The sequence below is a fragment of the Perca flavescens genome, unplaced genomic scaffold, assembly GCF_004354835.1.
Source record: "Perca flavescens isolate YP-PL-M2 unplaced genomic scaffold, PFLA_1.0 EPR50_1.1_unplaced_scaf_22, whole genome shotgun sequence".
Classification (NCBI taxonomy): Eukaryota; Metazoa; Chordata; class Actinopteri; order Perciformes; family Percidae; genus Perca; species Perca flavescens.
This window is the reverse complement of record NW_021166648.1, coordinates 50,001-75,000: the sequence shown is the minus strand read 5'-3', so window position 1 is coordinate 75,000 and position 25,000 is coordinate 50,001. Positions and strand designations below refer to the sequence as shown.

The 25,000-nt window shown below is 44.6% G+C and overlaps 2 protein-coding genes across 3 annotated transcripts in view; both read right to left on the bottom strand.

The window, feature by feature from the left end:
- The window catches only part of polr2b (RNA polymerase II subunit B), a 40,540-nt gene extending 34,187 nt beyond the window's left edge, over positions 1 to 6,353 (bottom strand). For both annotated transcript variants that reach the window (XM_028572614.1, XM_028572613.1), the window contains exons 1-7: positions 6,218 to 6,353; positions 5,446 to 5,518; positions 5,009 to 5,159; positions 4,105 to 4,217; positions 3,485 to 3,704; positions 2,229 to 2,387; positions 360 to 524 (exon numbers count right to left, since the gene is read on the bottom strand). In XM_028572614.1, coding sequence (XP_028428415.1) covers positions 360 to 524; positions 2,229 to 2,387; positions 3,485 to 3,704; positions 4,105 to 4,217; positions 5,009 to 5,159; positions 5,446 to 5,518; positions 6,218 to 6,236 — 900 coding nt within the window. In that variant the 5' untranslated portion in view covers positions 6,237 to 6,353. The remainder of the gene's footprint in view (positions 1 to 359; positions 525 to 2,228; positions 2,388 to 3,484; positions 3,705 to 4,104; positions 4,218 to 5,008; positions 5,160 to 5,445; positions 5,519 to 6,217) is intronic.
- Positions 6,354 to 7,388: 1,035 nt separating this feature from the next.
- igfbp7 (insulin-like growth factor binding protein 7) overlaps positions 7,389 to 25,000 on the bottom strand; it is a 24,857-nt gene continuing 7,245 nt past the window's right edge. Inside the window, exons 2-5 of the mRNA XM_028572621.1 lie at positions 24,971 to 25,000; positions 11,564 to 11,671; positions 8,215 to 8,338; positions 7,389 to 7,802 (exon numbers count right to left, since the gene is read on the bottom strand). The exon at positions 24,971 to 25,000 is cut by the window's right edge and continues 80 nt beyond it. Of these exons, the coding sequence (XP_028428422.1) occupies positions 7,780 to 7,802; positions 8,215 to 8,338; positions 11,564 to 11,671; positions 24,971 to 25,000 (285 nt within the window). The 3' untranslated portion in view covers positions 7,389 to 7,779. The remainder of the gene's footprint in view (positions 7,803 to 8,214; positions 8,339 to 11,563; positions 11,672 to 24,970) is intronic.

Below are 25,000 nucleotides of genomic sequence, written 5' to 3'. Positions count from 1 at the left end.
GTAGTATGAATATAATGGGAGTTTGTGTATATGTATGTGTGTATGTAGTATGAATATAATGTGTGTATGTGTGTGTATATGTATGTGTGTATGTAGTATGAATATAATGTGTGTATGTGTGTGTATATGTATGTGTGTATGTAGTATGAATATGTGTGTAAGTGTGTTTGTGTATATGTATGTAGTATGAATATAATGTGTGTATGTGTGTGTATATGTATGTGTGTATGTAGTATGAATATAATGTGTGTATGTTTGTGTATATGTATGTGTGTATGTAGTATGAATATAATGGGAGTTTGTGTAATATTCTTATGAATGAACAGAGGAGACAGACAGACAGAAGCTCAGTAACGGACCATCTCCATCATCTCGGGGTCGTCGAAGTCGTAGATGATGTGTTCCAGGATGTCTCGGTCGGACACGAAGCCCAGCGCTCTGAACACGATGATGATGGGCACTTCCTGTCGGATGTACGGCAGCGTGGACACGATCCTCTGGCCGATGGCGCTCTTCTTCACTCCCTGCCAGACATCCACAATCACCATTAAAGGACAATTCCGGCACAAAATGACCCTAGGGGTTAATAACACGTGTACTGAGTCTACCGTTCTCTGGGACATGTTGTCATATTAATCTAACGTGTCTCTAGCTTTAAACAAGCTAACGCTAACTGGTGGTTAGCTGCTAACGCTAGCCTTCAGGGCAGAGGGTAAATCTCTGTTTCTACCCCACTAACAAGGCTCTAATAGCATCAGCCCTCCACGGTAGCAGAATGAGGTCCTACGTGTTAACCCAAGCATGGAGAACTCAGTAACACAGTTCATTAAAAACATAGATCATAAAGACTGTAGTGTCCACATGTACAGGCGGGCGCCATCTTGGTAAAACAGCCACGACCAGTGGAACCACGAACGCCGCTCGAGCTACGCTACTGGTTACTGGCTGCAGGGCGGCTGGGACAGAAGGCCTCTCAGCCCTCGGTTATGGTGCCATCTTCTTGTCTTGTAATCGCGACTAGTAGCTCGAGTGTGACGTCACATCCGTGTCTAAAAATGAGTAACCTGCGGGGTTGTTGCGTTCTTTTTCTCACACGATACTACGAGTCGGAGAAAAGATGGATTATTGTAACATTTTTAGTAACATTTAGGATTCTATTCACCCAGTTATTGACACATTACACAAATATATTTCACAGTTTGATACATGAAAATTAGGTTTTGATTAACGTTAACGTTAGGCTACTGCTCTGCTTTCTGCTCAAGACTCGGCTTAAAGCCATTGTTGTCATATAGCAACCGAGCGTCTCTAGACAATTTCAGCTGCACAAGCTCCAAAATAACTAATCAGGCGATATTTAACTCCTAATAAGACTGTAGAGACATGTCTATAGGTAGCAGTATACAGCACTATGTTTAACTCCTAATAAGACTGTAGAGACATGTCTATAGGTAGTAGTATACAGCACTATGTTTAACTCCTAATAAGACTGTAGAGACATGTCTATAGGTAGCAGTATACAGCACTATGTTTAACTCCTAATAAGACTGTAGAGACATGTCTATAGGTAGTAGTATACAGCACTATGTTTAACTCCTAATAAGACTGTAGAGACATGTCTATAGGTAGCAGTATACAGCACTATGTTTAACTCCTAATAAGACTGTAGAGACATGTCTATAGGTAGTAGTATACAGCACTATGTTTAACTCCTAATAAGACTGTAGAGACATGTCTATAGGTAGCAGTATACAGCACTATGTTTAACTCCTAATAAGACTGTAGAGACATGTCTATAGGTAGCAGTATACAGCACTATGTTTAACTCCTAATAAGACTGTAGAGACATGTCTATAGGTAGTAGTATACAGCACTATGTTTAACTCCTAATAAGACTGTAGAGACATGTCTATAGGTAGCAGTATACAGCACTATGTTTAACTCCTAATAAGACTGTAGAGACATGTCTATAGGTAGTAGTATACAGCACTATGTTTAACTCCTAATAAGACTGTAGAGACATGTCTATAGGTAGTAGTATACAGCACTATGTTTAACTCCTAATAAGACTGTAGAGACATGTCTATAGGTAGTAGTATACAGCACTATGTTTAACTATGTTGCTCTTTTTGCAACTTCCGGTTCGTAACTCCGGAAAACGACTCGTAGATAGTCTTCGGTGGACAAAAAGAATGTACCATAAGGTTAAGATGTAAAGAGGTACAGACCTGCCCCCCCCGGGCCATCATGCTGACCCAGATGGTGCTGGTGGGACGGGACGAGTTCTCCAAACAGGACCGGCACTCACCGGTGTACGCATACTTAGAGTCCTTCTTGGCAAACACGTACACCGTGTTGGTGGCCATCTTCTCCTGAGCTATCAGCACCTGGGACAGGCAAATACACACAGACACAGACACAGACACACACACACACACACAGAGACACACACACACACACACACACACAGAGACACACACACACACACACACACACACACACACACACACACACACACACACACACACACACAGAGAGACACACACACACAGAGAGACACACACACACACACACACACACACACACACACACACACACACACACACACACACAGAGACACACACACACAGAGAGACAGAGACACACACACACACACACACAGAGACCAACACACACCACACACACACACACACACACACACACACACACACACACACACACACACACACACAGAGAGAGACACACACACACACACACACACACAGAGAGAGACACACACACACACACACACACACACACAGAGAGAGACACACACACACACACACACACACACAGAGAGAGACACACACAGACACACACACACACACACACACACACACACACACACACAGAGAGACACACACACACAGAGAGAGACACACACACACACACACACACACACACACACACACACACACAGAGACACACACACACACACAGAGAGAGACACGCACACACACAACCAGTTGTGTGTTTAATGGTCTCATCATCTCAGCTGACTTGTAGAATCAAACATCAGATTTTATAAACTCCATGTGTTTAGTGAGCAGTAATTTTAATGTGTAAAGTAACTGGTAAATAAAGTAACTAGTAACGAATGCTGTAACAGATGAATGTAGCGGTGCGTGATGATGTCAGCGATGTGTGATGATGTCAGAGTGGTGTGTGATGATGTCAGCGGTGTGTGATGATGTCAGAGTGGTGCGTGATGATGTCAGCGATGTGCGATGATGTCAGAGTGGTGCGTGAGGATGTCAGGGTGGTGTGTGATGATGTCAGCGGTGTGTGATGATGTCAGCGGTGTGTGATGATGTCAGGGTGGTGTGTGATGATGTCAGCGGTGTGTGATGATGTCAGGGTGGTGTGTGATGATGTCAGCGGTGTGTGATGATGTCAGAGCGGTGCGTGATGATGTCAGAGCGGTGCGTGATGATGTCAGCGGTACCTTCTCGGAGCCGTTGATGATGAAGTAGCCCCCGGGGTCCAGAGGACACTCGTTGAGCTCACACAGGTCTCGGTCCGTCAGGCCGCTCAGCAGGCAGTAGGTGGAGCGAAGCATGATGGGAATCTTCCCGATGAAGGTCTTCTGGTGCTGCGTCTGCAGCTGGTCCTCCCCCTCCTTTATGATCGTCTTTGTGATGTCCACGTACAGCGGCGCCGAGTACCTGGGGGGGGGGGGACCGGGGTCAGAGGTCACCCTCACACTAAGAGTCGGGCGGTCACTGCCCGATGGGAGTCGAGCTCCGATTTAAACGGTTTACGGCATAACACGCGTTACTGAAATCCATAAAATAAATGTTTCTCTTTACAAACAATAACAGAAGAAGGAAATCATTTAAAAAACGTTCTATCTATGATTGTTAGCTAACGTTAGCTCATAGTCTGTGCGTTAGCTCAATAAGCCGTTAGCATCTTGGAGGCTACTTGACGCAAAGTGACGCATGCGCGACTCACATCGGGAAGTGACAGAGGGTTACAGCCCGCTGAGGTCAGCTGACTGCTGAGGTCAGCTGACTGCTGAGATCAGCTGACTGCTGAGATCAGCTGACAGGAAGTGAGACCTACGTGAGGTTTCGTAGCCGGGCTTCGTTGGGCATCATGGGAGACGGCGCCCCGTCTCTCTCCCAGTGGGTCGGCTTGGACAGGTAGATCTGCTCGAACTTCAGCAGGTAGCGCGGCTGCAACAGGAAGCACATGTCACACGCTGATGTCACGCTGATGTCACCCCGATATCAAACTGATGTCACGCTGAGGTCACCCTGATGTCAAATGTTAATGCTTCGATTTGATTGGATGAGCTCTTGGTGGGATCAAGCCTTTCATTCACCATAAAAGAACTCATCTTTTGAGGCTGGGGGGGTGGGGGTAGAGATGGTCCGATACCACTTTTTTGATTCCCGATACCAATTCCGATACCTGAACTTGCGTATCGGCCGATACCGAGTACCGATCCGATACCAGTGGGTCATATATTTCATTATGTTTTAACAGCTGTATACTACTATCTCTGTATGGATGTGATATGATTTCTATCTTTGCTGTCTGGCTCAGGTTAAACTCTTTGTGAAACATGAACAAACACAAACAATGAATGTCGTAGAACTTTCTGTTATTCTCCAGTTTGACAGTCAGTTACAACGTAAAAAGAACATAAATAAACTACTTTAACGTAGATTTTCTTTAGGGCTTTATTACGAGGTATCGGATCGGTGCATAACCTCCAGTACTTCCTGATACCGATACCAGCGTTTTAGGCAGTATCGGAGCCGATACCGATACTGGTATCGGTACATCTCTAGTGGGGGGTAGTCATGTAACAGAGGTCAGACTTGTGGGGTGTTTTGAGGGGGGGTTAGAGTCCTTTACAAGAAACAGGAAACATCACTGCCTCTATCTCTGCCACCAGGAAGATTTAAACCCCCCCAGAGAGAGCCTGAAGGATGACCCAGGACCGGATGTTGAGTCTTACCGGCTCCTCCACCTCTCCAGATGTGTGCTGGGCTTCAGCCTGCAGGTCGATGGGCGGAGCATCTTCAACGATCCTCTGGACCGACATCTGGATGAACTCATCAAAGGAGTCCAGCTGCTGGCGCACCAGGCCCTTCTCGTCAAAATAAGAGCTGAAACAGAGAGGAACTGTCAAAACAAGAGCTGAAACAGAGAGGAACTGTCACAATAAGAGCTGAAACAGAGAGGAACTGTCAAAACAAGAGCTGAGAGGAACTGTCACAATAAGAGCTGAAACAGAGAGGAACTGTCAAAACAAGAGCTGAAACAGAGAGGAACTGTCACAATAAGAGCTGAAACAGAGAGGAACTGTCAAAATAAGAGCTGAAACAGACAGGAACTGTCAAAATAAGAGCTGAAACAGAGAGGAACTGTCAAAATAAGAGCTTATAAGGTTACCTGATGACGATCCAGCACGCTTCCTGCCACAGATCTGGAGTGATTTCATCATCGTCCTCTTCATACTGAGGATCTGACACACAGACACACACACAGAGACACACACACAGACACACACACAGAGACACACACACACACCACAGACACACACACCACAGACACACACACCACACACACACACACACACACACACACACACACACACACACACACAGAGACACACACACACCACAGACACACACAGACACACACACAGAGACACACACACAGAGACACACAGACACACACACACCACAGACACAGAGACACACACACACCACAGACACACACACAGAGACACACGCACACACACACGTTACGTCATTAGCAGAGGTATAACGGGACATAATGAATCAGATGTGTGATGTTTCGGTTATATAATATCTATAAGAGAAGTTGTGTATATAACTTAAAGTGAGTCTGTTGATACACGTGACCACGGAGTGCTGCTGTGTATTACTGGTTATACTACTTATAGTACTTGTTCTAATGAATACTTTTACTGAAGTCTAGTATCCGAGTAGTTCTTCCCTCCCAAACCCAACCAGCTGGACTTTAGTTCTTAAACAGAGCACCAGCCTCTGTTAGCATGTTAGCTGATAGCATGTTAGCCTGTTAGCTGAAACAAAGCACAGAGCAGATAGCATCCTCTGCTAGCTGTTAGCATATTTACCTCCTGTTTAGAAGAAGGTCACTAACGTTAGCATGCAGCTAGGCTAAAGGTTCCGCTTACCTTCGTCCTGGTCGTACATCTTTTATTCTCTTAAATCCCCAAAACTCCTCAAACTAACTCCGACAGCAGGACGTTCTGAACAACACAACAGCGCGCCCCGGAAACACATGTCACTTCCGGTCTGCTTCTTCTGTAATCAAGAGAATGAGATGACGCAGAGATGACGCAGTGCTGCCCCCCTCTGGCTGGACTGAGACACTGCAGGTCTTAGAAAAACAACCAGCGCCAGGTGTATAACCCGGTCTAACCCGGTTTAAACTGTATATACATATATATATATATATATATATATATATATATATATATATATATATATATATATATATATATATATATATATATATATACATATGGGAGAGAGAGAGAGAGAGAGAGAGAGAGAGAATGCTACATTTGACTTTTCTTTATATATACAGGGCATGAAGTTAACTTTTTTGACCACCAGCCACTTTGGCAGGTGGATTTTTAAATCCAAAGTGACTTTTTTTTTTTTGCCTCATAAAGGTGAACAACAGCTTTGCTGTGTCTCTATGTCCCAGGTAGCCTACTCATGGACATTACGCCGTCATCACGTGCTGTAGTAGGCGGACCAGCCATATGTGTGTGTGTGTGTGTGTGTGTGTGTGTGTGTGTGTGTGTGTGTGTGTGTGTCCTAGGCCAGGATAGGAAATGAACTAACAATGTAAAGATCAACAAGCCACTGACACACATGTTCACATTTGATTCATTCAATAAATTATTATTTTTTGTCTTAAACCCACCAGCCATGTTCTTTAGGGCTGTCAACATTAACACGTTACATTTTTTTAATCACATGCCTCCATTTATTAATTTATTTTCACTTTGCTGGGTTTCACATGGTGCCTAACAGGCGACTATTTTGACCCTTTGCAGCACCGTTACTTCTCATCAAGCTGCCATACTTCCTCCTAACACATCCTGCTGCTGATGGAGAAATGCAGCAGCAACACAACTCTGGATGGAACTTTTTATTTTCCAAATCTCCCGGACAGCTTTATCGCAATTTTTTACAAAAGCTCCAAAATCGTGGAGGGACTGACTCATGGGGCCAATTAGTTCTGAGTTTAAAGTAACTGAGTATCTGTTACTCAGGTACAGCTTTTAGAAAAACATCAGAAGGTTATTGATCATTGATCAGTTTCACACAACACAAAGTTATCAAAGAGATTTTTATTTTATTTTGTTCAAAGAAAAACAAAGTGAAGCTCAGAGAGGAAATACGTTTAAAACACAGTTTAGTTTAACTCTGAGCACATTCAGTCCTTCAAAATAAAAGCCTGACTGAGAATAAAAGAATGAAATGATTAAAGAATAAAATGTGAAATTAAGAAAAGTTAAACTTTACTTTGAAAAACCATAGAAGAAGAGTTGAATCTGAAGTAGAAAATATACATTTATAACTTTTATATTTCAGGAAAACTAAAGACGTAAATTCAAACTAAAAGTTTTTTATTTTAAATTCAGAAATCCATGAAAACAAAGAAGAAGAATCCTGTCATCTGTTTCCGTGACGACCGTCTCCTCTGATCTCCATCAGCTGATCACAGCTCGTCTTCCTTCGTCACTGACAGGAAATGACATCATCAGTCTCAGGAAGAACATTTCCACAATAAAACTAAATATAAACAACAACATATATTTAAGTTTGTTATAGTAGTACCTGTGTGTGTGTCTGTGTTGCTGTGGTTACCTGTGTGTGTGTCTGTGGTTACCTGTGTGTGTGTCTGTGGTTACCTGTGTGTATCTGTGTTGCTGTGGTTACCTGTGTGTATCTGTGTTGCTGTGGTTAACTATGTGTATCTGTGTTGCTGTGGTTACCTGTGTGTGTCAGTGTTGCCGTGGTTACCTGTGTGTGTGTGTGTGTGTGTGTGTCTGTGTTGCTATGGTTACCTGTGTGTGTATCTGTGTTGCTGTGGTTACCTGTGTGTGTCTGTGTTGCTATGGTTACCTGTGTGTATCTGTGTTGCCGTGGTTACCTGTCTTGACGATGTCGAGGATGGAGCGGATGATGCGGATGGAGCCGACAGCTGAAGCTTCTCCTTGAGTGTTGGCAGCGTGACACTCGTAGGACCCCTCGTCTTCTTCAGTCAGGGGGGAGATCTGGAATACACAGCAGAGATGCTGATTGGTCCAACACACTATACCAGGGGGGGCAACCAGTTCAGCATAAAGAGCCACAATAAAACACGCACCATAGCGAAAAGACACACAACACATGCAGGTCCACATTACAACAGCAACAGGGACTTCCAGATCTAATGACACACAGTTTTCAATTACTTAGATTGAATCAGTGGGAAACCTGACAGTTGTTGTTATCCACAATCCTTTTTAGGTCTGGTTGTACTCAGTGGTGGCCATTCTTTCACTCATTTGTCACTAGAGGGGCTTTCACACAGCAGTGAAAGGGTTAATGAGGAAGGTGATCTGTGGCTGCTGGTTTTTCCTCAGGTTGCAGAATCTGTCCATAAAAAACTCTGCTGCATTATTTTTTATTTTAAAATAATTGGCAGATGCATTCAAGTGCTTTTTTTTCTACCAATCTGAAATGTTTCAAAAAGTAAAAAAAAACAAAAATCCACCATTAACACAGCCCTCAGCCACACAGTGGCCCTCATTTATGAAATGTGCGTACGACCTAAAACAGGCGTACGACTGGCGTACGACGATTCCTACGCAAAGCTCGGCATTTATCAATTTGGACGTGAGCGTAGGCTGCGATCAAATCTCACGTCTGGTCTGAACACGTGTACGCAAGTTTCTGAGTCAGCGTGGCCTTGCGGTGCAGCATATACTCAGTTTAACAGGAGAAGGAAAAGTCATCAGTTGATCATGTATCAGCAATGGCAGATCTGGCTCTTTTAGAAGACCTCTATGCGCCGGTACAATAGTGCACACGTACGCACACGTGCCACGGTGGAGCGCTCCATCGGATTGTTTAAGGGCAGATGGCTCGCATCAGTGGGGGGGGCGGCTATACACGGCAGAAAAAGTCTGCAACATTGTTTTAGCCTGGGGGGTTCTGCACAACATCTCGCAGGGAAACTGGGTGCCATAAATGTAGCGATGGAGCCAGATGAGCCGATGCCCAGAGAGCAGTGTCCAGAACAGCCCCACTGAAGGAGACAGGATATTATTATTCCTCGCTTTTAAAAGGTAGCCTATAGTGTTATGTTTGGCAATGATATTCATAGGCTACAGGAAACATGATGATGCACAAAATTTTTATTTATTATTTAGGTTTTCATTTTTATGTCGTGAACGATTTATTTCTGCCATTGACCGAGTTATTTCGGCTTGTTTTCCCAGCCCCTCTGCTGTCAGGAGACAGGGTCGTGGTGGTGGGCCAGCACGGGGGTGGGGGGGGACACGCGCTCTCCCTCAGCTGTTGTCTCGTTCTGACTCATGAAAAAAACATGAGTAAAATAACACTGCATAAACTCCGCTACCGTGTATTTATTTAAATATAGGTACACCATGTAGGCCTAATAGATTGCAATAAGCCCGTATATTACTATTAGGACTATAGAAAATGATGTATAAATGAAATAGGCTAAACTTCAGCTGGAGTCTGATTTACTACGGCAACACTGTTGACCGCATCAGTGATCTCTTTTCATCCCGCATTCTTTCTACAGCCTTTAATACCAGTTTTCAGGCTGCCAAAAAGTCCACACGTTAGTGCAAATGAACCAGAGATATCAGGGTTTCAATCTCCACCTCTGAAAAGTTCCGCTTCTCAGCCGGATTACGTCTCGCCACGTCGTAAATTGTAGGGGCGAGGCCTCAAAACCCAGAATATATTGGGGCGTGATATTTAAGTTACGATCGTTTCCAGCCGCTGCGTTTATCAATGTAATACCATTCTTACGCTCTGATTGGTGGGATACGAACGTTTCATGAATCTCACGTGAAGCCTGTCGTAAGATGATTTCTGCGCTCATATCTGCGCTGGTTTCTACGTTAGGGTGATAAATGAGGACCAGTAAGAGCCTCAAAGGAGCCGGCACAGAGTCGCATACGCTCAAGAGCCACAGGTTCACCATCCCTTCACTATACATATACACCTATTATATATATATATATATATAAATATATAAAATGTGTATATATATATATATATATAGTGTATATATAATGTATATTAGGGGTGTGACGAGACGCTTACTCGACGAGACACATCACGAGATTGGGTTCACAAGAACGAGACGAGAAGATATTTTTAAAAAAAATGTAAAGAAATCCTCAATGATGAAATATATGAATGGAAAATAGTTTTTTTATTCAACTGACCTTGGCTTCTTTGTAGAGGTTTGGGACTACAGTGCGAGTTAAATGCGCGCGTGATGGGATGACGTACCTCGTTTCCAGTGTGTGGAGGAGTCGCCGAAATCCGACATTTTCCACCACAGAAAATGGCCTCATATCAGCTGCAATGAAAACGCCTGTCCCTCGTTATTGCCGTGGCTCTTGCACTTACCGGTGGCAGAGATGCAAAGGCTTTTAGAGTTGTTTGGCCTTTTAATGTTTTCGTCGCGGGTGCAGTAGTTAGTAGAGAGCTGTGGTGGTGCTGGAAGTGTTTTTGCATCGTGCTCGTGTTAGCCGCGGTATACGGCATTTTTTCTTACAATGTTTACATATTGTGTTCATCTCTTTCGCCGTTTATTATTTCCGCAGGAAAACCAAAATGTTGCCACACCAATGATTTAAAAGTGGCAGGGGGATCTTCAATAGTAATTTCACGCTCCATCACATCGCCTCACCTCGACGAGAAATCTCGTTACGTTTTAATCTCGCGAGATCTCGTTAAAACGAGATATATATATATATATATATAATGTGTATAAATATATATATAGTGTATATAAAATGTATACAGTGTATATATAATGTACATATAGTGTATATAAAATGTGTAGACATATATATAGTTAATATATAATGTATATATAGTGTATATATAATGTATATTTAGTGTATTTAAAATGTGTAGATATATATATATAGTGTATATATAATGTATATATAGTGTATATAAAATGTGTAGATATATATATATAGTGTATATATAATGTATGTATAGTGTATATATAATGTATATATAGTGTATATATAATGTATATATAGTGTATATATAATGTATATATAGAGTATATAAAATGTGTATATATAGTGTATATAAAATGTGTAGATATATATATATATATATATATATATAGTGTATATATAATGTATATATAGTGTATATAAAATGTGTAGATATATATATATATAGTGTATATATAATGTATATATAGTGCATATATATAATGTGTATAAACTGACCAGGACCCAGCCGGTGACTTCGTGTTTCTCCGGTCCTCCTCTCATCTGGATCGCCAGGTTATCTTTGTCTCCAGGAAGAAGCTCCTCTTTCTTCTTCTCTCCCAGCACCTGAGGGGTATTACCCAAAACCAGAATAAGGGATTAACCCTTGACATTCCTGACCAGGCTAACAGCCAGGCTAACTGCTAGCCTGGTCCTGACCTATATATAGGGACCACAATGGAATTTTTAATGTATGGCGCAGAGTGCTGTTTCATATATGTTTTTATATTTAAGTGGTCAAATAAAATCAATCAAATCAATCAATCAATCAGGCTAACAGCCAGGCTAACAGCTAGCCTGCTCCTGACCAGGCTAACAGCCAGGCTAACAGCTAGCCTGCTCCTGACCAGGATAACAGCAAGGCTAACAGCTAGCCTGCTCCTGACCAGGATAACAGCCAGGCTAACAGCTAGCCTGCTCCTGACCAGGCTAACAGCCAGGCTAACAGCTAGCCTGCTCCTGACCAGGCTAACAGCCAGGCTAACAGCTAGCCTGCTCCTGACCAATTCAATTCAATTCAATTTTATTTATAGTATCAATTCATAACAAAAGTTATCTCGAGACACTTTACAGATAGAGTAGATCTAGACCACACTCTATAAATTCCAAAACCCCAACAATTACAGTGATTCCCTCAAGAGCAAGCATTAGCAGTGGCTATTGCAACAGTGGCAAGAAAAAACTCCCTTTTAGGAAGAAACCTCGGCAGACCCAGACTCTTGGTAGGCGGTGTCTGACGGGCCGGTTGGGGGCGTGATGAACAGTGGTGATAATAGTCACATTAGAAGTCACAGTGACTTCGAAGGTTATCGTGGAAGTTCATGTCATAGCAGGGCACATCGTGTCATACTGAGTAGTGCAGTCTCCTATAGCGGATCCTGACTACTCTGTGCGTATGAACATCACAGCAGGGCGTTGCGGGATGTAACGTGGCGCTGCAGAGCACGGGGGGAGGCTGCGGATGCAGCAGGACGCAGCAGGATGCGGCCGGGAAATGCAGTAGAAACATAAGGACTCCGGGGAGTAAACTCCCCAGAGCTAGATTAGTAACAAGCATTTCTTGGACAGGATGCATACAGAAGTAACAAGTAGAGATGAGAGAGCAGCTCAGTGTGTCTTAGGGAGGAACAGCCTCCCCGGCAGTCTAGAATTGTAATAGCATAATTTAAGAGAGGCAGGTTAAAGAGAGGTGCCTGGTCGGGCTAGAACTCTCCCCAACCGGATCGGGCTGTACTGGCCTGCCTCCCTCTACTCTCGCTAGATTATTAATTATACAGTATATAAAACTGATGACTACGAGGAGAAGCAGTGGGCGGGTTAGGTGGGCGCTTCAACTCCTCGTTTCCCTAACTATAAGCTTTATCAAAGAGGAGGGTTTTCAGTTTACTCTTAAATGTGGTGACGGTGTCTGCTCCTCGAACCCAGACTGGGAGCTGGTTCCACAATACTGGAGCCTGATAGCTGAAGGCCCTGGCCCCCAGTCTACTTCCAGAGACTCTAGGAACCATAAGTAGCCCCGCATTCTGGGAGCGCAGTGCTCTAGTGGGACAATAAGGTACTATGAGCTCGTCTAAGTATGATGGTGCTTGACCATTTAGAGCTTTGTAAGTCAGGAGGAGGATTTTAAATTCGATCCTATATTTCACTGGAAGCCAATGCAGAGAAGCTAATACAGGAGAAATATGATGGGATGATTGCAGTAATCTAGTCTAGAAGTAACGAATGCATGGACTAGTTTTTCAGCATCGTTTTGAGACAGGATATTCCTAATTTTGGCAATGTTACGAAGATGGAAAAAGGCTGTTCTTGAGGTTTGTTTTAAGTGGGCGTTGAAGGATATATCCTGATCAAAAATAACTCCTAGATTTCTGACAGCAGTGCTGGAGGCCAGGGTAATACCATCCAGAGTAACTATATCTTTCAAAAACGAAGTTCGGCAGTGCGTTGGTCCTATCACAATAACTTCAGTTTTGTCTGAGTTTAACATCAGGAAATTGTGGGTCATCCAGGATTTTATATCCTCAATACACGTTTGAAGTCTTGCTAACTGACCACTTTCATCTGGCTTAATTGACAGATATAATTGGGTATCGTCTGCGTAACAGTGATAGTTAATTGAGTGTTTCCTAATAATATTACCTAGAGGAAGCATATATAAGGAAAATAGAATTGGTCCAAGCACTGAGCCTTGAGGAACGCCATGGCTAACTTTAGCGTGCTTGGAGGGTTTATCATTAACATTAACAAATTGGGATCGTTCAGAGAAATAGGAATTAAACCAGCTTAGAGCAATTCCTTTAATGCCAATTAAGTGTTCCAGTCTCTGTAACAGGATTGTATGGTTAATAGTGTCAAATGCAGCACTAAGATCTAGTAGAACAAGAATGGAGACAAATCCTTTGTCTGCAGCAGTTAGAAAGTCGTTAGTAATTTTCACCAGTGCCGTCTCTGTGCTATGATGCTTTCTAAATCCTGATTGAAAGTCATCAAATAGACTGTTGCTATGTAGAAAATCACATAACTGATTAGCAACCACCTTCTCAAGGATCTTGGATAGAAAGGGAAGGTTAGATATAGGCCTATAGTTTGCTAAGACCTCAGGATCGAGGGTGAGTTTTTTCAGAAGAGGTTTTATCACAGCTACTTTAAATGACTGCGGTACATAACCTGTTAATAAGGACATATTGATCATATCTAATAATGAAGTGTTTACCACGGGTAACGCTTCTTTGAGTAGCCTCATTGGGATGGGGTCTAAGAGACAGGTAGATGGCTTAGCTGAGGATATCTTTAACATTAATTGTTGAAGGTCTATAGGATAAAAGCAGTCCAAGTATATGTCGGGACTCGTCGTTCTTTCTAGCGGTCCTGCATTTAAAGATGAACTGTTAGAAGTTGAGGGCAAAAGGTGATGAATTTTATCTCTAATTGTTATAATTTTATCATTAAAGAAGCTCATGAAGTCATCACTACTCAGAGCTAGAGGAATAGATGGCTCAGTAGAGCTGTGGCTATCTGTCAGCCTGGCTACAGTGCTGAAAAGAAACCTTGGGTTGTTCTTATTTTCTTCTATTAGTGATGAATAATAGTCTGATCTGGCCTTTCTTAGGGCCTTCCTATAGGTTTTGAGACTTTCTTGCCATTCCAAACGGGATTCTTCCACTTTGGTGGAGCGCCACTTACTTTCGATGTTTCGTGAGATTTGTTTTAATTTGCGAGTTTGGGAGTTATACCAAGGAGCTATTTTCCTTTGCTTTATCGTCTTCTTTATGAGAGGAGCGACAGAGTCTAAGGTCGTCCGTAGGCAAGTTGTAGCACCGTCTACAAATGTATAAATTTGAGAGGGACTGAGGTTAACATAGAGGTCCTCTGTTATGTTAAGGCATGACATAGACTGGAATGATGTAGGAAAACTTTCCTTAAATTTAGCTATAGCACTGTCAGATAGGCATCTAGTGTAGAAGCTGCTATCTGGTTTAGTATGGTCAGGTAGCAAGAATTCAAAAGTAATTAAAAAATGATCTGAAAATACCAACCTCTGCGGAAATATTATTAAATCCTCAATTTCAATACCATATGCCAGCACAAGGTCGAGGGTGTGGTTAAAACAGTGCGTCGCCTTGTGCACACTCTGACTGAAACCGACTGAATCCAGTAATGAGTTGAAAGCAGTAGTAAGGCTATTGCTGTCAACGTCCACATGGATATTAAAATCACCTACAATAAGTACTTTGTCTGATTTAAGGACTAAACATGATAAAAACTCTGATAATTCAGATAAAAATTCAGAATACGGACCTGGAGCTCGGTAGACAACAACAAATATAATTGGCTGTTCTGCTTTCCGTGTTGGATGTTGAAGATTAAGAACAAGGCTTTCAAAAGAGTTATAATTTAGTTTGGGTTTTGGGTTAATTAACAGGCTTGAATCAAATATGGCTGCAACTCCCCCTCCTCGGCCTGAGCCTCTAGGAATTTGAGTGTTAATATGACTGGGAGGAGTCGCTTCATTTAGACTAATATATTCTTCATGGCCCAGCCAGGTTTCAGTAAGACAGAATAGATCAATTTGATTATCAGATATCAATTAATTTACTAGTACTGCTTTAGAAGACAAAGATCTGATATTTAGTAATCCACATCTAATTTTCCTATCCTTTTCTATCATTGCAGTGGTAGTTTTAATTCCAATTAGGTTGTTAAGTAGCCTAACAGCTAGCCTGCTCCTGACCAGACTAACAGCCAGGCTAACAGCTAGCCTGCTCCTGCCAAGGCTAAGTTAATGTTACTTAGATCATTTATATTTTAGCCCGTGAGAGAGAGAGAGAGAGAGAGACCAGGATAACAGCCAGGCTAACAGCTAGCCTGCTCCTGACCAGGATAACAGCCAGGCTAACAGCTCGCCTGCTCCTGACCAGGATAACAGCCAGGCTAACAACTAGCCTGCTCCTGACCAGACTAACAGCCAGGCTAACAGCTAGCCTGCTCCTGACCAGGATAACAGCCAGGCTAACAGCTAGCCTGCTCCTGACCAGGATAACAGCCAGGCTAACAGCTAGCCTGCTCCTGACCAGACTAACAGCCAGGCTAACAGCTAGCCTGCTCCTGCCAAGGCTAAGTTAATGTTACTTAGATCATTTATATTTTAGCCCGTACGAGAGAGAGAGACAGAGAGAGAGACCAGGATAACAGCCAGGCTAACAGCTAGCCTGCTCCTGACCAGGATAACAGCCAGGCTAACAGCTCGCCTGCTCCTGACCAGGATAACAGCCAGGCTAACAACTAGCCTGCTCCTGACCAGACTAACAGCCAGGCTAACAGCTAGCCTGCTCCTGACCAGGATAACAGCCAGGCTAACAGCTAGCCTGCTCCTGACCAGGATAACAGCCAGGCTAACAGCTAGCCTGCTCCTGACCAGACTAACAGCCAGGCTAACAGCTAGCCTGCTCCTGCCAAGGCTAAGTTAATGTTACTTAGATCATTTATATTTTAGCCCGTACGAGAGAGAGAGAGACAGAGAGAGAGACCAGGATAACAGCCAGGCTAACAGCTAGCCTGCTCCTGACCAGGATAACAGCCAGGCTAACAGCTCGCCTGCTCCTGACCAGGATAACAGCCAGGCTAACAACTAGCCTGCTCCTGACCAGACTAACAGCCAGGCTAACAGCTAGCCTGCTCCTGACCAGGATAACAGCCAGGCTAACAGCTAGCCTGCTCCTGACCAGGATAACAGCCAGGCTAACAGCTAGCCTGCTCCTGACCAGGCTAACAGCTAGCCTGCTCCTGCCAAGGCTAAGTTAATGTTACTTAGATCATTTATATTTTAGCCCGTACGAGAGAGAGAGACAGAGAGAGAGACCAGGATAACAGCCAGGCTAACAGCTAGCCTGCTCCTGACCAGGATAACAGCCAGGCTAACAGCTCGCCTGCTCCTGACCAGGATAACAGCCAGGCTAACAACCAGCCTGCTCCTGACCAGACTAACAGCCAGGCTAACAGCTAGCCTGCTCCTGACCAGGATAACAGCCAGGCTAACAGCCAGCCTGCTCCTGACCAGGATAACAGCCAGGCTAACAGCCAGCCTGCTCCTGACCAGACTAACAGCCAGGCTAACAGCTAGCCTGCTCCTGCCAAGGCTAAGTTAATGTTACTTAGATCATTTATATTTTAGCCCGCACACGAGAGAGAGACAGAGAGAGAGACCAGGATAACAGCCAGGCTAACAGCTAGCCTGCTCCTGACCAGGATAACAGCCAGGCTAACAGCTCGCCTGCTCCTGACCAGGATAACAGCCAGGCTAACAACCAGCCTGCTCCTGACCAGACTAACAGCCAGGCTAACAGCTAGCCTGCTCCTGACCAGGATAACAGCCAGGCTAACAGCCAGCCTGCTCCTGACCAGGATAACAGCCAGGCTAACAGCCAGCCTGCTCCTGACCAGACCAACAGCCAGGCTAACAGCTAGCCTGCTCCTGCCAAGGCTAAGTTAATGTTACTTAGATCATTTATATTTTAGCCCCCGAGAGAGAGAGAGACAGAGAGAGAGACCAGGATAACAGCCAGGCTAACAGCTAGCCTGCTCCTGACCAGGATAACAGCCAGGCTAACAGCTCGCCTGCTCCTGACCAGGATAACAGCCAGGCTAACAACCAGCCTGCTCCTGACCAGACTAACAGCCAGGCTAACAGCTAGCCTGCTCCTGACCAGGATAACAGCCAGGCTAACAGCCAGCCTGCTCCTGACCAGGATAACAGCCAGGCTAACAGCCAGCCTGCTCCTGACCAGACTAACAGCCAGGCTAACAGCTAGCCTGCTCCTGCCAAGGCTAAGTTAATGTTACTTAGATCATTTATATTTTAGCCCGTACGAGAGAGAGAGACAGAGAGAGAGACCAGGATAACAGCCAGGCTAACAGCTAGCCTGCTCCTGACCAGGATAACAGCCAGGCTAACAGCTCGCCTGCCCCTGACCAGGATAACAGCCAGGCTAACAACCAGCCTGCTCCTGACCAGACTAACAGCCAGGCTAACAGCCAGCCTGCTCCTGACCAGGATAACAGCCAGGCTAACAGCCAGCCTGCTCCTGACCAGGATAACAGCCAGGCTAACAGCTAGCCTGCTCCTGACCAGGCTAACAGCTAGCCTGCTCCTGCCAAGGCTAAGTTAATGTTACTTAGATCATTTATATTTTAGCCCGCAGAGAGAGAGAGAGACAGAGAGAGAGACCAGGATAACAGCCAGGCTAACAGCTAGCCTGCTCCTGACCAGGATAACAGCCAGGCTAACAGCTCGCCTGCTCCTGACCAGGATAACAGCCAGGCTAACAACTAGCCTGCTCCTGACCAGACTAACAGCCAGGCTAACAGCTAGCCTGCTCCTGACCAGGATAACAGCCAGGCTAACAGCTAGCCTGCTCCTGACCAGGATAACAGCCAGGCTAACAGCTAGCCTGCTCCTGCCAAGGCTAAGTTAATGTTATTTAGATAATTTATATTTTAGCCCGTACGAGAGAGAGAGAGAGAGAGAGAGAGAGAGAGAGAGAGATACACAGAGAGAGAGAAAGAGAGAGAGACACAGAGAGAGAGAGAGAGAAAAAGAGAGACAGAGAGAGAGAGGGAGAGAGAGAGAAAAAGAGAGAGAGAGAGAGAGAGATATGTCCTAGTCCTGGGTCTTCCCCGAGACCTCCCAGCTTGACGACCCTCCACCTAGTCCTGGGTCTTCCCCAAAACCTCCTCCCAGCTGGATGTCCCTCCACCTAGTCCTGGGTCTCCCCCAAGGCCTCCTCCCAGCTGGACCTCCATCCACCTAATCCTGGGTCTCCCCCGAGGCCTCCTCCTAGCAGGACCTCCCTCCACCTAGTCCTGGGTATCCCCGAGACTTCCTCCCAGCAGGACGACCCTCCACCTAGTCCTGGGTCTCCCCTGAGGCCTCCTCCCAGTCGGACCTCCCTCCACCTAGTCCTGGGTCTTCCCCGAGGCCTCCTCCCAGCTGGACATCCCTCCACCTAGTCCTGGGTATCCCCGAGACCTCCTCCCAGCAGGACGACCCTCCACCTAGTCCTGGGTCTCCCCCGAGGACTCCTCCCAGTCCTGGGTCTTCCCCTCCACCTCCCAGCTGGACGACCCTCCACCTAGTCCTGGGTCTTCCCCAAAACCTCCTCCCAGCTGGATGTCCCTCCACCTAGTCCTGGGTCTCCCCCAAGGCCTCCTCCCAGCTGGACCTCCCTCCACCTAGTCCTGAGTCTCCCCTGAGGCCAACTCCCAGCTGGATGTCCCTCCACCTAGTCCTGGGTCTCCCCCAAGGCCTCCTCCCAGCTGGACCTCCCTCCACCTAGTCCTGGGTCTCCCCCGAGGCCTCCTCCCAGCTGGACCTCCCTCCACCTAGTCCTGGGTCTTCCCGAGGCCTCCTCCCAGCTGGACCTCCCTCCACCTAGTCCTGGGTCTTCCCCGAGACCTCCTCCCAGCTGGACCTCCCTCCACCTAGTCCTGGGTCTTCCCTGAGGCCTCCTCCCAGCTGGACATCCCTCCACCTAGTCCTGGGTATCCCCGAGACCTCCTCCCAGCAGGACGACCCTCCACCTAGTCCTGGGTCTCCCCCGAGGCCTCCTCCCAGTCCTGGGTCTTCCCCGAGACCTCCTCCCAGCAGGACGTCCCTCCACCTAGTCCTGGGTCTTCCCTGAGACCTCCTCCCAGCTGGACGACCATCCACCGAGTCCTGGATCTTCTCCGAGACCTCCTCCCAGCCGGACCTCCCTCCACCTAGTCCTGGGTCTCCCCCGAGGCCTCCTCCCAGCTGGACGTGCCTTCATCTAGTCCTGGGTCTTCCCTGAGACCTCCTCCCAGTCCTGGGTCTTCCCCGAGGCTTCCTCCCAGTCCTGGGTCTCCCCCAAGACCTCCTCCCAGCTGGACGACCCTCCACCTAGTCCTGGGTCTCCCCCGAGACCTCCTCCCAGCTGGACGACCCTCCACCTAGTCCTGGGTCTCCCCCGAGACCTCCTCCCAGCTGGACGACCCTCCACCTAGTCCTGGGTCTCCCCCGAGACCTCCTCCCAGCTGGACCTCCCTCCACCTAGTCTTGGGTCTTCCCCGAGACCTCTCATCTCAAACTGATCTAAAGCCCAAAAACTGAGTCTGAACCTGCAGAGAAGCAGCTGACACATGAACACCCTGACGTATGACAGGGTGAAGTAAAGTATGACAGGGTGAAGTAAAGTATGACAGGGTAAAGTATGACAGGGTGAAGTAAAGTATGACAGGGTGAAGTATGACAGGGTGAAGTAAAGTATGACAGGGTAAAGTATGACAGGGTGAAGTAAAGTATGACAGGGTGAAGTATGACAGGGTGAAGTATGACAGGGTGGAGTAAAATATGACAGGGTGAAGTAAAGTATGACAGGGTGAAGTATGACAGGTTGAAGTATGACAGGTTGAAGTATGACAGGGGGAAGTAAAGTATGACAAGGTGAAGTATGACAGGGTGAAGTAAAGTATGACAGGGTGAAGTATGACAGGGTGAAGTATGACAGGTTGAAGTATGACAGGGGGAAGTAAAGTATGACAAGGTGAAGTATGACAGGGTGAAGTAAAGTATGACAGGGTGAAGTATGACAGGGTGAAGTAAAGTATGACAGGGTGAAGTAAAGTATGACAGGGTGAAGTATGACAAGGTGAAGTAAAGTATGACAGGGTGAAGTAAAGTATGACAGGGTAAAGTATGACAGGGTGAAGTATGACAGGGTGAAGTAAAGTATGACAGGGTAAAGTATGACAGGGTGAAGTAAAGTATGACAGGGTAAAGTATGACAGGGTGAAGTAAAGTATGACAGGGTGAAGTATGACAGGGTGAAGTATGACAGGGTGGAGTAAAATATGACAGGGTGAAGTAAAGTATGACAGGGTGAAGTATGACAGGGTGAAGTATGACAGGTTGAAGTATGACAGGGGGAAGTAAAGTATGACAGGGTGAAGTATGACAGGGTGAAGTAAAGTATGACAGGGTGAAGTATGACAGGGTGAAGTAAAGTATGACAGGGTGAAGTAAAGTATGACAGGGTGAAGTATGACAGGGTGAAGTAAAGTATGACAGGGTGAAGTATGACAGGGTGAAGTAAAGTATGACAGGGTAAAGTATGACAGGGTGAAGTAAAGTATGACAGGGTGAAGTATGACAGGGTGGAGTAAAATATGACAGGGTGAAGTAAAGTATGACAGGGTGAAGTAAAGTATGACAGGGTAAAGTATGACAGGGTGAAGTATGACAGGGTAAAGTATGACAGGGTGAAGTAAAGTATGACAGGGTGAAGTATGACAGGGTGAAGTAAAGTATGACAGGGTAAAGTATGACAGGGTGAAGTAAAGTATGACAGGGTGAAGTATGACAGGTTGAAGTATGACAGGGTGAAGTACAGTATGACAGGGTGAAGTATGACAGGTTGAAGTATGACAGGGTGAAGTAAAGTATGACAGGGTGAAGTATGACAGGGTGAAGTAAAGTATGACAGGGTGAAGTAAAGTATGACAGGGTGAAGTATGACAGGGTGAAGTAAAGTATGACAGGGTGAAGTATGACAAGGTGAAGTAAAGTATGACAGGGTGAAGTAAAGTATGACAGGGTGAAGTATGACAAGGTGAAGTAAAGTATGACAGGGTGAAGTAAAGTATGACAGGGTGAAGTATGACAAGGTGAAGTAAAGTATGACAGGGTGAAGTAAAGTATGACAGGGTGAAGTAAAGTATGACAGGGTGAAGTATGACAGGGTGAAGTAAAGTATGACAGGGTGAAGTATGACAAGGTGAAGTAAAGTATGACAGGGTGAAGTATGACAGGGTGAAGTAAAGTATGACAGGGTGAAGTATGACAAGGTGAAGTAAAGTATGACAGGGTGAAGTATGACAGGGTGAAGTAAAGTATGACAGGGTGAAGTATGACAAGGTGAAGTAAAGTATGACAGGGTGAAGTATGACAAGGTGAAGTAAAGTATGACAGGGTGAAGTAAAGTATGACAGGATGAAGTATGACAGGGTGAAGTAAAGTATGACAGGGTGAAGTATGACAAGGTGAAGTAAAGTATGACAGGGTGAAGTAAAGTATGACAGGGTGAAGTAAAGTATGACAGGGTGAAGTATGACAGGGTGAAGTAAAGTATGACAGGGTGAAGTATGACAAGGTGAAGTAAAGTATGACAGGGTGAAGTATGACAAGGTGAAGTAAAGTATGACAGGGTGAAGTAAAGTATGACAGGGTGAAGTATGACAGGGTGAAGTAAAGACCAGTCAGTGATTAGAACGAGATAATATGGCCCATTATATGAGATGTAGTATATTAAACATTAGTGTGTTAGGAGGGAAAGGGTTTATAAACTGGTTTAGTTACTGTTTCAGACTCTTATTGTTTCTACAAACAGCAGCAGGAAACAGGAAGTGGAGCGCAGAGGATACAGGCTAGCAGGAAACAGGAAGTGGAGCGCAGAGGATACAGGCTAGCAGGAAACAGGAAGTGGAGCGCAGAGGAGTCACGCCTAAAGTCTGCAGATCATATTTATATTTAAATAAGAGGTCAAACTGGCAGAGAGAGAACATGGGAGACGGTAGACTCAGGGTGGGGGGCATAGGGGGGGGCATGGGGGGGGCATGGGGGGGTATATATATAGTAAATATTAGATCAGATAGAACAACACAATGTATTTCTGCTAAATATTACATTACATGTCATTTAGCTGAGGCTTTTATCCAAAGAGACTGATAGGTGGAATAATCAAGCCTGCATTTACTGAAATGTATTTTCATATGAACATATATACATGTTCTGTAATGTGTTATTGCATTAAAGGAATCGCTCTAAGCTGGTTTAAGTCCTATTTCTCTGATCGATCTCAATTTGTTAATGTTAATGATAAATCCTCCAAGTACGCTAAAGTTAGCCATGGGGTTCCTCAAGGCTCAGTGCTTGGACCAATTCTATTCTCCTTATATATGCTTCCTTTTGGTAATATTATTAGGAAACACTCAATTAACTATCACTGTTATGCGTATGACACCTAATTATACTTGTCAATCAAACCAGACGAAACCAGTCAGCTAGCTAAACTTCAAGCATGCATTAAAGATATAAAATCCTGGATGACCTATAATTTTCTGATGTTAAACTCTAACAAAACTGAAGTTATTGTGCTGGTCCCTAAACACCTCCAGCCCTACTGTCAGAAATTTAGGAGTTATTTTTGATCAGGATATATCCTTCCATCTAAAACAAACCTCAAGAAAAGCCTTTTTTCATCTTCGTAACATTGCCAAAATTAGGAATATCCTGTCTCAAAACGATGCTGAAAAACTAGTCCATGCATTCGTTACTTCCAGGCTGGACTATTGTAATTCCCTACTGTCAGGTTGCTCTAATAAGTCCCTTAAGACTCTCCAGCTGATCCAGAATGCTGCAGCGCGTGTTCTCACAACAACTAAGAAAAGAGATCATATTTCTCCTGTATTAGCTTTTCTGCACTGGCTTCCTGTTGAATCCAGGATTGAATTTAAAGCCAAGATGAACACTTTCTCTGTGGATTTACAGAGAAAACAGGTGCTGCACTTTCCCTCTGTGCAGTCGGTGCTGAAAGACAATGCTTCTGCATCTGAGACATTTGACAAAGTTGCAGAAAAGTACTGTGAAGTTATAAACAGACTTGGGCAAGAGCTTGAGAATAGGTTTTGTGACCTTCATCAGCTTGAGCCATGTGTGTCGTTCATTTCCAATCCTTTCATGAATGTGGACACAACATGCTTTGCTGAGCAACTAAGTGCAACGTTCAACTTGGATGCTGGACAGGTGGAGATTGAAATCATAACTTTGCAAAATGACCTCCACCTCAAAGCCTACCAGGCTGCACCAAACTTTTGGTGCCTTGTTGACACAGAGAAGTAGAGTGGAGTATGCACAGCAGCTATGAAGGTTGCTAGCCTGTTTGGTTCAACCTATCTCTGTGAATCAGCGTTTTCTGACATGAACTTCATCAAGAACCAACACAGAACACGCCTCACTGAGGCACATCTGAAAGACTCACTCACAGTTGCAGTGTCAAGTTACACACCAGATTACAATACACTGGTGAAGTCTTCCCACTACCAAAGAAACACATACCAGATGTTGTCAGTGGCAACATGGCAGTGCCATGGTGAAGTTGAATTAAAGAATTGTGTTCAATTTAAAAGTGTGTTCATGACATGTAATGGTTACAATTTTGTTAAAAATGCCGCAGATTTGGTTATTAGTTCAAAATATGACAAAATCTATTTAAAAATATGTAAATTGATTTTTCGAACATTACATAATTGATAACTTTTTGAAACATAGTAAAACATAGTTAATGATTTGTTAAAAGGGTTTGTCAGTGGCTAGTGAAAATGGGACATTTTTCCTATGAAATGTGGTGATGTAAGTGATCATCTGGAAATGTAACAATTACTGAGATTAAAGTGCTGAATATTGATATCTGTTTCCCACCTTATTGTCATTGTTGATAATTATTGTGAGAAATCATTAACGTGATCAGTGTCTTCACATAGATGAGCATCATTAATCATTAATAATCATATATAACTATTAATAATCATTAATAACCATATATAGCTATCATTAATCATAAATAATCATATATAACTAAAGGCAAACTGAGCACATTTGTTATTTCAGAAGTGTATCAAACTGGTAACCCTTCGTATGACTCAATACCCATAAAGTAGCTCTCAGTTTCAAAAAGGTTGGTGACCCCTATAGACCCACCCCTGGGTAGACTGGGTGGGGTAGACTGGGGGGGGTAGACTGGGGAGGGGGTAGACTGGGGGCAGACAGACAGATAGAGAGACAGACAGATTTACCTTCTTCCAGGTGAGGACCGGAGTGGGAAC